This window comes from Gouania willdenowi, chromosome 6 (assembly GCF_900634775.1).
Source record: "Gouania willdenowi chromosome 6, fGouWil2.1, whole genome shotgun sequence".
Classification (NCBI taxonomy): domain Eukaryota; kingdom Metazoa; phylum Chordata; class Actinopteri; order Blenniiformes; family Gobiesocidae; genus Gouania; species Gouania willdenowi.
In genome coordinates this window covers 59,353,652-59,366,716 of record NC_041049.1, presented here as the reverse complement: position 1 = coordinate 59,366,716, position 13,065 = coordinate 59,353,652, and the positions used below count along the sequence as shown (strand labels likewise).

At 37.5% G+C, this 13,065-nt stretch overlaps 1 protein-coding gene across 2 annotated transcripts in view; it reads left to right on the top strand.

The window, feature by feature from the left end:
- The window catches only part of ano3 (anoctamin 3), a 55,624-nt gene extending 51,213 nt beyond the window's left edge, over positions 1-4,411 (top strand). Inside the window, exons 25-26 of one of the 2 annotated variants that reach the window (XM_028449602.1) lie at positions 2,189-2,389; positions 2,528-2,540. In XM_028449602.1, the coding sequence (XP_028305403.1) occupies positions 2,189-2,371 (183 nt within the window). In that variant the 3' untranslated portion in view covers positions 2,372-2,389; positions 2,528-2,540. Of the gene's footprint in view, positions 1-2,188 lie in introns of both variants that reach the window. The other variant, XM_028449601.1, reaches the window with a different exon arrangement.
- The last annotated feature ends 8,654 nt before the right edge of the window (positions 4,412-13,065 follow it).

The following is a 13,065-nucleotide window of genomic DNA, read 5'->3' as shown; positions in this document are numbered from 1 at the left end:
TGGTAGGTTGTTCTGAAGATGCTGATAATAAATGTATCTGGTCAGGTTGGAGGAGGTTCTTCTTTTACTGATTATTAGAGGTTATAAATGAACATATTAGTGCGCTAGCGCCCCCTCAAACTGATGTCAAAAGCTGAATTGTCAGGTTTCATTTTTAGTAAACGTGACTGTGCCTCTTATTCATTCATGAAAGTGTCTATCTGTATTGGCGCGGTTACCCAAGTACACGTACGCAGCGTCTTAGGGTTAGGATTAGGTTTAGGGTTAGTTTATAACCCAATATCGCAACAATTTTTAGGGTTAGGGTTAGAGTTAGGGTTAGGTTTAGTCTTAGTCACGTGACCTAAGCTGGCCAATGAGGGGTGCTGCGTATGGATAGAATGTTGGTATATTGATGATAGTCACTGCCTTCATTTATGAGGTCTTGTGGCCCACGTGCGCGATCGACACAAAAAGCTACCACGATTGACGTATTTATGCACCCCTGATTTAGGGTTTTCTCACACACAGTAAGTGGGTGTGCAGAATATTTCTTGTTTTCATATTTAGTTAACCTGAAAAAAAAACAAGAAAAAACTTATTTTGAAACCTTTATTTACATTTACTTTAAAAAACAATAACACATTCTAACAGCTACAAACAGCATCTCTTTTTCCCTTGTGGCTTGTCATGGTATTACTCAAATCGTAATTACAGGAATATTAATAATAATATAAATTTGTACAAATAGAGCTGAAATTTTATTGCATGGAATACTTGACATGACATTTTTTCTTAACACTGCAGCTGACGATCTACAATGAAAATGTCAACCCAATGGCAAAAAATATACACAACGGAGACAACAGTCTGACTATGGCTCAGTTTATAAAACCAGGATTCTAAAACCTCGGTTTGATGAATTTAAAGTGGCCCTAACCTCAACTCCATTCAGTACCTTTAGGATGAACTGGAGCAGATATTGTAGGATAGGACATCTTGTCCAACATCAGTGCCTGACCTCATAAATGCTCTACAATATAAATGTGCAGAGATTCCAAAAAAAACCTTGAACATCTAAAAGCTTTTTTGAAAACCTTCCAAGAAAATGAAGGAGCAGTTATAGCTGCAAATGTAGTATAGGTCAAACTTTCATCCATCTAAATATTAGTCCATACCACACGTGTGTTAAACTCAATCCTGAGGGCAAATTTGGACCTTCAGAGGATACAATTCAACCCAATCATTGTGCAAAACAATGAGCCTTTCAGTTGTAAATCTCTCCAAATAGACAACAAATTCCAAGTAATAATTTTAGAGCTCAGAGTTTTCCCATGGTTATAGGTATATCACATGATGCAGTCGTTCATATTTGCAAATTGTGAAAAAAAATCATAATCCTGAAATCTTTTTAAAATTATTTCACAAAATCAATGACATTTTTCACTGAAGACTCTGCAGGCACTGATATCTGTCAGTTAATGGTGATTCCTCCCATACTTTATATATTATTTATAGGTGAAAGGGAAAACAAGGGCACATTAATATTAAAATCTCCAAAAATCCACGGCTCACTTGAGATGATCAATCTGGTCCTGAGTTTGGTTGAAAGTAAGGCTGAACGATTTTGGAAAATAATCTGATTGCGATTTTTTTCCTCAATATTGCGATTTAATATGCAATTATTTTTTTTCAAGGGCCTCTTGTCATGTATTTTTCAATGAACACAAGCAGTAAATCACACTGTTTCATAATAAACAATTTCAGATTTATTTCAACTTTAAATAAATATAAAATATACATTTTAAAGCACAGATTACAACAATAAAGCAAACAAATCTGTGGCTTTACCTCTTCAACATATCTAACTAACTTCACGTTTCATGAAACATGTAAACATGTGGACTACACTTCTTAAACACTCTCTGAACTTAACAGGACAATACAAGACAGGACAAAAAAAAAAAAATTGCAGCCTTTGCAATTAGAAAATCACATTTTAAGATATTGTGATAAAATCGCAAATGCATTTAATCGTTCAGCCTTAGTTGAAAGACATTTTTTATGGTCAAAAGCTCAATACTCAGCACTCCCATATCACTAGTTGTGCTTTGATTTTACAGCTTTCAATTGCATGCTTTATTAATTATACAGCAACCACTGGTGACGGGTGGATGGGAGCTAAATAAATGATTGATGCCTTTTTCAGCACCTGGTGTATGGGATCAAGTCCTTCATCGCGTACCTCATCCCGGACATGCCAAAGGATCTGTGCGATCGCATGAGGAGGGAAAAATATCTGATGCAGGAGATGATGTACGAAGCAGAGCTGGAGCATCTGCAGAAAGAGAGGAAGAAGAATGGAAGAAGATATCACCATGAGTGGCCTTAGCTTCCCCTCCCACACCTTGTTCACCATGACTCGCCAAACGCTGACGCGTTCCCGTTGAGTCCTTCATTTCTCTTTCCTTCTGTGCTGTGTCATGGCTTCACTGAATAAACAAACCTTTGCAATTGTAATGTTTACTATGCAGATCAAGGGCTGCAGATCACCACGGCTCCTGCGTTCTGTCTGTCTGGCAGCTATAGCACCATGCTTTGACTCAGCTGGAGCAGGGCCTCCTCCGTCTGCTTGTTGGAGACACTCCGCTTTATTCCTTGGTGCGTAGTGATTCTAGTGACGTGGCTACCAAATAAATCTGTTAACACCGTTTCATGCAAAGTGACTGTGCATCACTGTTGAAGCATGCTATTAATTATCTGCTTTGTTTTATAAACTGAAAAGAAAAAGACAAACCACAGCAATCACGGTGGAGCATCACATACAGTGCATGATGATGGTACTGTTTTTGTACACGTGGTGATGCCTGGTTCACGTGTGTGCGTGTGTGTTTGTGCACACACTGTAAATCTGTGCTACTTCTGACTTGAGGAAAATGTGATTTGATTGTGCCTATAGTGTAAGGAAAATAATGATGCGCCACCATTGTGTCGCCAACATCACGTGTGCCTACTTGTGTAACACGTGCTACTCGTTTGAAATGCAAGAAATACTGTTCTCATCGAGTTGTAAAGATTAGATATGAATCACGGTAACAGTGCCAACTTGGGTAAACGTTGTGTAAATAATCGCATGCAGGATCAACAAATCGGCTCTTCCGCTCTGCCCTTCAGTCTGCTTTTCATTTGCTGCTGGAAGCCCACGACCGTGTGGTTTAGCCTCAGAAATACCTGTGGCTTGGATGCTCAGTTTGCAGAAATCTTTCATTTATTGTTTTTCACTTTGAAAACACACATTTTCAGCTGCTTTCTGACCTCAGGGGAGGCAGATAGTGAACAGTGTGTCCAGTCGTTACATTGCCTTTCGTTTTGGCTGCTTGTGTTGTGGAGGAGGGGAGAAGCGTGTGAACTCAGGAAAATAGGCTTTATAACTGTACATGCACAACTGTGTATTTATTTGTGCTGATATGGAGAGAGTGGAGTGAGTAGAACGTGGCAGGAGATAAAGAATCATTACAGGTCATATTGATCGAATAATGACAAATGCAACATGTTATTTATGAATACCTTCTGTCACAGGAATGGTTCATTTTTAATCTATTTATTTTTGTTGTTTTAATGTGTTATGCTACTTCATATCATGTTCTTAGACATGTATTTCATTGTTACACATCGCCACTTATTTTCACCCTCTGTCGATGACGTCCACATTTCTCAGGTGTTCTCTGAATGTTTGGTAATATTTCATCAATGCAAAAAGAAGAAATGTGGCTTTATTTAATCTATATGTGTTGCTTTGCATGATTTGATGCACGCTCACGTCAAGAAATACGTGTTTGTCTTTGATTTGTTCACATAATCACACAATAAATCAGACTAAAAATGATGCATTAATAGATCATCTAATCCACAAATGCTGCATTCATTTTGGAGACATAATACAGGATGTCTATTGGGAAGCTATACAACACTATAGAGACTTTGTGATGTTTTCATCAAAAAAAAAAAAAAAAAAAGAGAGAAATCATGAGCAAATACCAAGTCAGTAAAGGTTTGATGAATATCTTTCCTGCTTTATGAACACTGAAAATCTATGCATGTTATTATCCTTGAGTGGTGCTTTTATTTTTCTGACAGTTAAATTGTTCTGGTACATTTATACAGTGAAGTAAGCATGATGTTGTTTTAAACATATCAACTCTGTTGCGTGTTTTTTTTTTTTTTTTTTTAGTTGGACACAGGCAGTTGTTGTGTTAAAAGGGCCCTTTTTCACGAGTTTGATTACCAGAAACAGGAAAAACTGCGTACGGATGTATATGTTGGTGATGAGTGTTTAAAAGTCACTTTTATTACCAAAAAAAAAAAGTAGGAAATCCGAAACAGTAAAAACCTCAAAAAAAATCCAACAAAGATGCAAATAAAACCAGATCCTTAACACAAAAATAATCAAAGCGAAAGAACTCAACTAAATAAACTGTTAGCCACTTTAAAAACTACATGGAAACACAAGAACTTGGAATGCAAGGAATCGGCAAACGATGTGTGTTCATGCATGTCCTAAATATTGAGGGTAATCAGGGAGATGGGCTTCACCTGAGAGACAACAAGTGACAATTTATTCTACGCTCAACACTCGCGCACAGATGGGATAAGATAAAGGGTGCAATACACAAGAAAGGACCATAACCTAAAAATATAGAGAAGCCCAATAAACATAAATAACAACAAAAAATAAGGAAATGAAATAAAACACAAGGAGTAAAAAACCTTTAAAACATGCAAAAATCATCAATTACCAAACAAACCTGACATCGTGCGCCACTAAACAGATGAAACGTACATGTTAAAATCTAATTAAAAATAATCCCATTAACTCAAGGTTCAGTTACCTTATAACTTAGGTCTTATAACTTAAACTGCTGACAGTGTTTGTCTTGTATTTGTTTCTTTGTGCTGGCAGTTGTTGTATTCTGTTGAACGTCATTATTCTGTGAGCACATGTTTGTAATATAGCCTGAAAACAGTCAGTCAACTATTTATATTGGAGGCAAGAAAACTGCTCAAATATTCAACTTTGAGGAGGAAAATAAAGCATATCTATAGATGATAGTTTGCAGGTTCCACTTATCCAATAGCAAAGCAACTCTGTTTAATTCAATCATTTGATCCAGACTTACTTTTGGACGCCCACAGGTCACATGGTAGAGGGTGTAGGTTTAGGAAGAGCAAAGAACTAAGCAATGTTACAGTGAATATAACCATTTAAACCTTACTATAAAGCAACGAACCATAGCTTTTATTCATCTGAGATGAATGACAAAATATGTCACAAGAAACATCTGTTGTATAATAAAAAAAACAATAAGGATGGAATTAAAGTCGATTTAAGGAGCTGCAGATGTTTCTGGATTTGAATTTTTGAATTGAAACTCTGCTTGAAAAGTAGATTTTATTTTTAAATTAGAATAGGACAATCCGTTTTTCACAAGTTGAAAAAAACTAAGAAAAGTTTCTTAGTCATGTTTTTATAATAAATCGTAAAAATCTAATTCTAGGATCTTTTTTTAAACAAACCCAGTTAGGTTGAATTAGAAATAAGTAAAAAAAATGAAAACAGCCATACCAAAAATATATGTTTATAGATCTTTAAAGACAATGTTTATTAACTAAATTATTATAAACAAAGTATTTTTTCTGACCAACAGTCAGTTGTACAATCCCTGGATCAATCAAAGTGGGAGGAGCTTAGATGACTCATGCAGATTTAAACATGACAGCAGAAACATGGCTTATTGTTTTAATTTGCCAAAAGCTTTAAATAGCTTCACATTTAGTATTACCTCCACAACCATCCAACGTTCACAGACAGTTAATGACAATAAAAGAAAACCTTCCTGCTGATCATTTTTAAACAGCTGAGTCGTGGTTAAGAAGAAACTAGAACTCCAACGTTCCGTTTGTGTCCCAAACTGAACTGGGACGTGAGTTTTAATGGTCCCAGTGTTGTGGTTTACACTCAGGGTTTGTGGAATGGGGCCCTTGTGTGAAAGAACATTTCATTCCCAATAAAGTCAGAACCCAGATTGATCCTGTCTGAGAATTGTTAATGCAATGTGAGATCTCCAACTTCTGTTTGAACATTTAGAAACTAACAAACATGGACCCTATGGAGACTCCTTTTCCTTTGCATTCATGTCTGGATGGATTTTTTTTTTTATCTCAATACAAATGAAATGCTGCACAGTAATGAAAAGGTGTTTCACTGTTGTTAGTAGCACAGTAAGGATGTTATATAATAAGTAATATTGGCGTGACTTTGCACATGTCTCTGTGCTCAGTGATTACAGTGGAAGCACAGTGAAGTCAGCCCTTTGCTTTAGCTGTACAACATGCACTGCATTAATAGCATTGTTTACTTGGTTCCTGTTTACATGTACAAACATGAGGAAATGTATAAAAATAGGCTTCTGTAACATAAAAGGATTTGGATATCACTTTCTGTAATAAATCATGGATTGTATCTTTTAAATAAATTCTGCTCTCGTCCTTATTGTTTGGGTTTATGTGTGAGTGAAAAGGAGCCAAACTAGCTCTAGTGTCTCAGCCAATCAGAGCTCAGACACTGTCTTCCCTTTGGCATTATCTCTAACCACTAATCCTTCTGCTCAAAACTGTTTACTAAGCATATTCCTGAAAGGATTGGGTTACTGTAACAATCCCACTATTTTACTGTTCAGTCACTGCTTCACCATTAATGACGTTCATGTCTGGTCAGTTAACACTGGAACCCATTTTAATATCCGTGTCCAAACACGCTGAATATTTGATTTACTCTGAGGTTCAGGGACACATGGTCGGCCATTAAATGATTTCCTACCACACTGACCTATTTCCTTTCACTGTTTGGAATGACAGACATCTCCGAACCCTCAAAGAACCCATGGTTTAAAGGTCCTATATCATGCTATTTTTCACCCATCTCCATTTGTGCCAAGAACTCCAAAAATATAGTATTTGAGGTTTATTTTCCCAAACTCACCTGTTTTCCAGAGTTTTAGCCACTGATAAGTCAATTTCTGAGCAACTCTACACAAACAGGCTGATTTGCGGCCTACTTATGCATATTCATGAGTGGGCGTGTCTATAGACGGGACACTGACTTCCTCCTCCCCGCACGGTGACGTTTGGCCAGAAGACAGCCCGCCCTCCTCCCACTCACTCCGTAGCCGAGCTCATGCTGCTTTATAAACACGAGACAGAGCGTGGGGGCGGGGCGTTCGCCGGTACATACATAGACTGTAGAAAATACATACATAGCACTGCGCGAAGGACGCTGAAATGCTCACCTTTGTGGGCGTGTCTGTTTACATGTCAGTCACGGCAGAGAGCTTCCTGGAGGCGCGGCTTCTCCAGCTCAGTGCTGCATCAAATTCGTCATCAAAGTGGGAACGCGTCATCAAATTGGAGCGAGGTGTTTAGACTCACCCTGCAGGAAGAATGGAGCAAATCATCCTCTAACTAATGATTGAGGGAATCAATGAATAAAACACGTTGGTATGAAGCCCTAATAGCACTTTATGATGTTTAAAGCACAAAAAAGTCACAACTTAATATGGATGCAGGGTAAAAAGGAATGCTATAAGGCAAGAGTCACCAACCTTTCTGCAACTGTGAGCTACTTCATAGGTACTATTTAGTCCGTAGGGACTAGCACTTTTTAAATTCTACATTTTCATGGTTTCACTTTGATTAGAGGCTAAGATAATAAGGAAGGCTAGCAGTAACTGAAAAAGGTAGGAAATGTTGACTTTTCCACGTGGAACAATTGATTTCCCCTAATTAATGCAAATGTTTAATTTTCATTGAATTTGATCGAAAATACATTTTTATATCATTAAATACATCAGTGTTATGTTATCATATTATATATAGGGATGTCCCAATACTACCATTTCATTTCTGATATGATACCAATTTTGCAGCCTTGCGTATCGGCATATATTGATATTGATCCAATATCAGCATGAATCTTACATCCTTTTTTTTCTTCTTCTTTTTTAATAAGAATAATAAGTATTATTTATTTTGTGATGTGAAATGCTAGAAAAGGCTTGATCATGTGATGTTACTCAAACAGAAAACAATAGTCAACAACAGTAGGTATGAGAAAAACTGATACTGATTTATTATTAAACAATTGGTTACATATATTTTAACCTTCAACATAATATCTACAGTGTTGTACAATTGAAGAAAATAAATCAAGATAAAATTATCAGAAAATCCAGAATTTTTAATCCAATATTCATTTTCAGGCTAATATCGGACCAATATCCGATATCAATATTGGATCAGGACACCTCTAAATATACATAACATAACACTGACCATACACCAGATCTGCAACACTTAAAAACTTTTATCATAATGTTTCAGTAAAAATAAACATTAAAAGGTGATTAATTTAATACTAACGTAAGTTTACTAAGTACTAACTACATCTATATCGTCTGTATTTATCTTTGTGAGTTTGAATCATGGAAAGTAAATCAGATTTTAGATGCAGCTAATTGGTGACAAGCACCTGAGGGCCCCTCACATGGTTCATGCGGGCTACCTGGTGCCCGCGTTGACCCCCACTATAGGGAATATGAGTCATGTAGACATGGTTGGTGTTAGGAAGCGGGACCAAAGCGGCTAGGAATGTGATAGGAGGCAGACGAGGGAGACTTGATCCAGATGCAAGAAAAAAGGTGACTCCAAGTTTTCCATGCAATGTATACACATCGAGCATGTAATCATTGTCTTAGCCTGTCATTGCCCAATCTCGTTAGATCGCTGAAGCTAAGCAGGTCTGGGCCTGGTTAGTAGTTGGATGGGAGACCATTGAGAATTCCAGGTGCCACAGTGGGGACAGTTTCTCCAGTGGTATCTGTCATTGTGTCCTTGGGCAAGGCACTTCACCCACATTGCCTTGTTGGTGGTGGTCGGAGGGGCTGATGGCGCACTATGGCAGCTTTGCTTCCGTCAGTCTGCCTCAGGGCAGCTGTGGCTACAATTGTAGCTTACGACCACTAACTGTGGAGTGAAAGAATAATGTCTTAATTCTGTAAAGCACTTTATAAAATCCAATGCATTATTATTACTAAGTACTTCCCCCTAAAATCAGGTAAAAACACAGTCTTTCCCAACATCAACTTCATGCTTAAATTCTACTAATGAATGAATGCTAATGTTTCTCTATAACCTTGCTTACTTAAATAACATTTTACCTCCCACCCTTTCTAAGTGCTCTCCAGTAATGTCACTGGTGATGTCACCCAGGGTATAAATGCAGGAAATGATAGGCTCCACCCACTTTTTGTCGCTGGAACACATGGTGGGGCAGGTAAGTAACAAAGAACACTCACCCACTTTGTCACAGTCAACTTAAATGAAATATAAGCATTAGATTAAAACAGAAAGGCGATGTAAGTGACTTTGAACTCACTGTGGTTGTTGATCTGAATGTTTAAGAAACTGTTGTGGAATTTTCACCCACAACCATCTTTATGAAAGTAACAGGAAAGTAAAAAAAACAATGAGCAGCAGTTTTCCTCATAACGAAGGAATAAAAAACCAACGACTCAGACGATGGAACAGATGAGCCTGTGTGTGTGATTTCACTAAAATGCACAACAACATTTTTCTATATCAGCCTTTCTACAGTTACACATGAAACAGTTCTCATTTATGTTTTCCAGTAATTAAATTAAAAGTATCTGTGTGTTAGCATAAGTGTTGTCGGTGCTGCTAAAAGAGTAAAATAATAATCCAGTGGGTTTTATTTTGTGTTTTAGTTTCAATTGCTGATGAAAGTCTGCAACACACTGAGGCGCCTTGTTGGATTTGTTCCCCTGCAAAGCAAACAATGGATGACTTACATGATGGGTGATGTGGAATTTCACAGCAATCATGTCTTATATCAGGAATGAATGACCTGTGGTTAAAAGGAGGTTAGTATCCTCTGTTTTACCCTAAAATCACAGTTTGTCTAAACTTTTTGGGCTCTAGTCCCCCTTTCTCTTACTTTTGAATCCAAGTCCCCCCTTTGTCTGACTACAACATTTTGCTCAGAATTCTATGAAACAACAACTATAGAGCGTAATGATGGATGAATAAGTGATAACACACATTTTAAAGACTCTTATTTTGTAAATAAGTGGAAACAATAGGTGTATTTCTATAGTTGTGATGATTTATGGTCATCTCCCTCCTGATGTGGGACACTGACGCTTGTATTTTTAGATCATGTTCCAATTAAAATTATTTCAGTCATCATTTTTGTGGGGGTTTTTGGGTAATTTTGTGTTTCTTGTGTCATTTATTGTATTTTTTGTTGTCTGAAAAATACACTGAAAAATAAAATAAATAGAACAGTGTTTGGTGTTTCTCTGCGTTTCTCTGTTATTTTGTGTATTTTGTAGTAATCTTGTGTCTTGTGTGTGTTGCTGGTAATATTTTGGTATTATTATAATATTTAACTAAAAATAAACATTATTAAACCCGATATTTTTCATGCATTCATTTGTTAATTTTCCCTTGTCTCTCTCAAGTACCCTCTGTATTGCCATCACGTAGCCCAAGGGGTACGCGTACCCCATTTGAGAAACACTGGTCTAAGGAAAAGCAGAAAAGCAACAGTTCATCTCCAGCCATGAGGTTCAGCATCACATTTGTTTTTTCTGCTGAGTTTCACATACTTGCACCAGTTGAAGCCAAACTACTGCTCAAACAGAAGTGCTATTATTCACCTTCTCAGGGCAGTTTTCAGTCTGGCAGAAAACAGACCGTAACCACGTTTCCACTCCCACACTGCTCTCCATAAGTCCTTGGAATGACTGATGTTATTCATGCAGCGTTGATTTACAGCACAGAACAGGAAGGTAATCAATGTGCCCACTCAGACCGAGGCCATAAATCCAACATCAGCGATGTGTAAACAGAGCCCAGAGCCAAGGTTGAGCAGCAGGGAACAAAGAAGTTACAACACTGAAGAGCATCATTTACACACTGAGGTGTTTACATGGGCTGGAAATATTTAGACACCTCGCCATTCCATTTGATTCCAGAATCTAGCACCTTTTTCACAGCGTGTCTTTGTTTCTCACTGTGACCACTGATGAATTACTGGTTTTAAAAACATAGCAATTACATTTAGACAAATTTACTTTTTTTTTTTTTAACCTTTTATTAAAGCGTCAGGAGATCTGTAAACTGTTCAGTTAAATACTGCATGGTAAAGCATTCATGCTGGTAACATATACAACTAGAGCATTCGCAGAGTACAGAATGAGTACAGAGCGGGACATACACACAATGCACTTCCCTACCACTACTACATTACCCATAAGCCAACGCGCATTTTTTTTTATTGATATAATTTACAATTGGTGACATTAACAAAGCAAGAGGCTTGTGTTACTTACATTTACAAACGTTGGCTTTCACATCAGTTATTAACATACAGGTATACAAATAAATTAAAGACAGACAAATAATTCTGAATACAATTTACATTTCCAGTTCAAATTCAATACAAAGTTCTTTGGTCTTCACAGCTTTAGAGTTGGTGCAGCGTTTTAAAGTGATTATGTATGAGGATACAAGTGATTGGAAGACTTTGAATTTAAGTTTCTAATTGGAAAATTTAGTACAGTGTTAATGGTGTTTTGCCAGCAGGCTCAGGCACAGCTCTTATGGCTTTTATGCACGTGACGTCACACAACAACAATCACGCGCCACGTTGCTACAGCTGCCCAGCTCTGACAAAGTGGTTTAACATCTTACTTTCTATTTTGTCTATTTTTCCAAAACATTTATTTATTTGAAATGGCTCATTGGTGTTGTACAAAAGGCTGTTCTCGTAAAATGGGATATTCTGGCAAAAAACATCTCAGATAAAGCATTAGAATACAGACTTAAGATTGTGGGGTGTATGGGGAGAGGGGGGTTGTTCGGGTATTGTTTTTAATTCTGTAAAGCTCTGTGTGCTGCATTTTAAATATAAAAATTAGTAATATTATACTGTACATACACTTTAGATTGACAGATGAAACTACAGTGCAGCTGTGAAGTGAAGACTTGTACATGTTTGATTAATGTGTTATGTTACTGGTATCTTACCTTTGTTGTGACAACAGTGTTTGCGCATCCTTCGGGTTGAAATGAATATATATCTTTTACCCAACCGTTGGTAAAAAGTCCATGAGCCTCGAGGGAGGCACCGACCCCATTGACAAGGTAATAAATTATGTCCATATTTGTTGTTGGTGGAAATAGTGCTGGGTCGGTTGTCCATACTGTACCTTGGCTGCTAACTCATATGGATCTACATTGCTAATTGAGGTAAGCTTTGCTAAATACCAGTCTCTGGCGTCCTTGTTGAGTTTCTATCTGTAAGGCTTCTTCTCGTTTTTATTCTGAATGTCCATTATTATGCTGAAGCAATCATCACGCCGTCATTTCTGAATGGATGAACTCAGATGAACTTTGACGTGTTCAGCTACTACCCCCCAAAATGGTGCCCTGATGCGTATTAGTCACGTGACTGCAAAAGAGCAATTTTCTAAGGGTGGGGGGGGAAAAAAAATAAATTTTACGATTTATCGCAATTTTTTTGAGTGCTGATTTTAATAATTGATTTTGCTTCCCAGTATTATTATTCTTTTTTTTTTTTGCTGTATTTTTCACATTTTCATCGGCGACCACTTGGTGGCGGTAGTGCACCAACAAGTAAACGCAAACACGAGGAAGACTTGCAGTAGCTGGGGGTTCCCTTTAGCAAACAAACCAACAACCGTGAATAAACCTGCACCTGTACGATTTAAGTACTTTTGATCAATTCCATGGCAAACGGATTTAGACATGACCAAAGCTGAATTAAACTCTGCTCTGGACAAGTAGCGCAATGAATATTACTGCTCATCTTGTCCGTCACCATCCGGACATAAAGCTAAAGAAAGCGAGATAAGACACCCAGCAGCAAACCACCGGACCCTGGATGTAATATTGAATAAACTTATCCAGGTAATGAAGCCAGTTAAG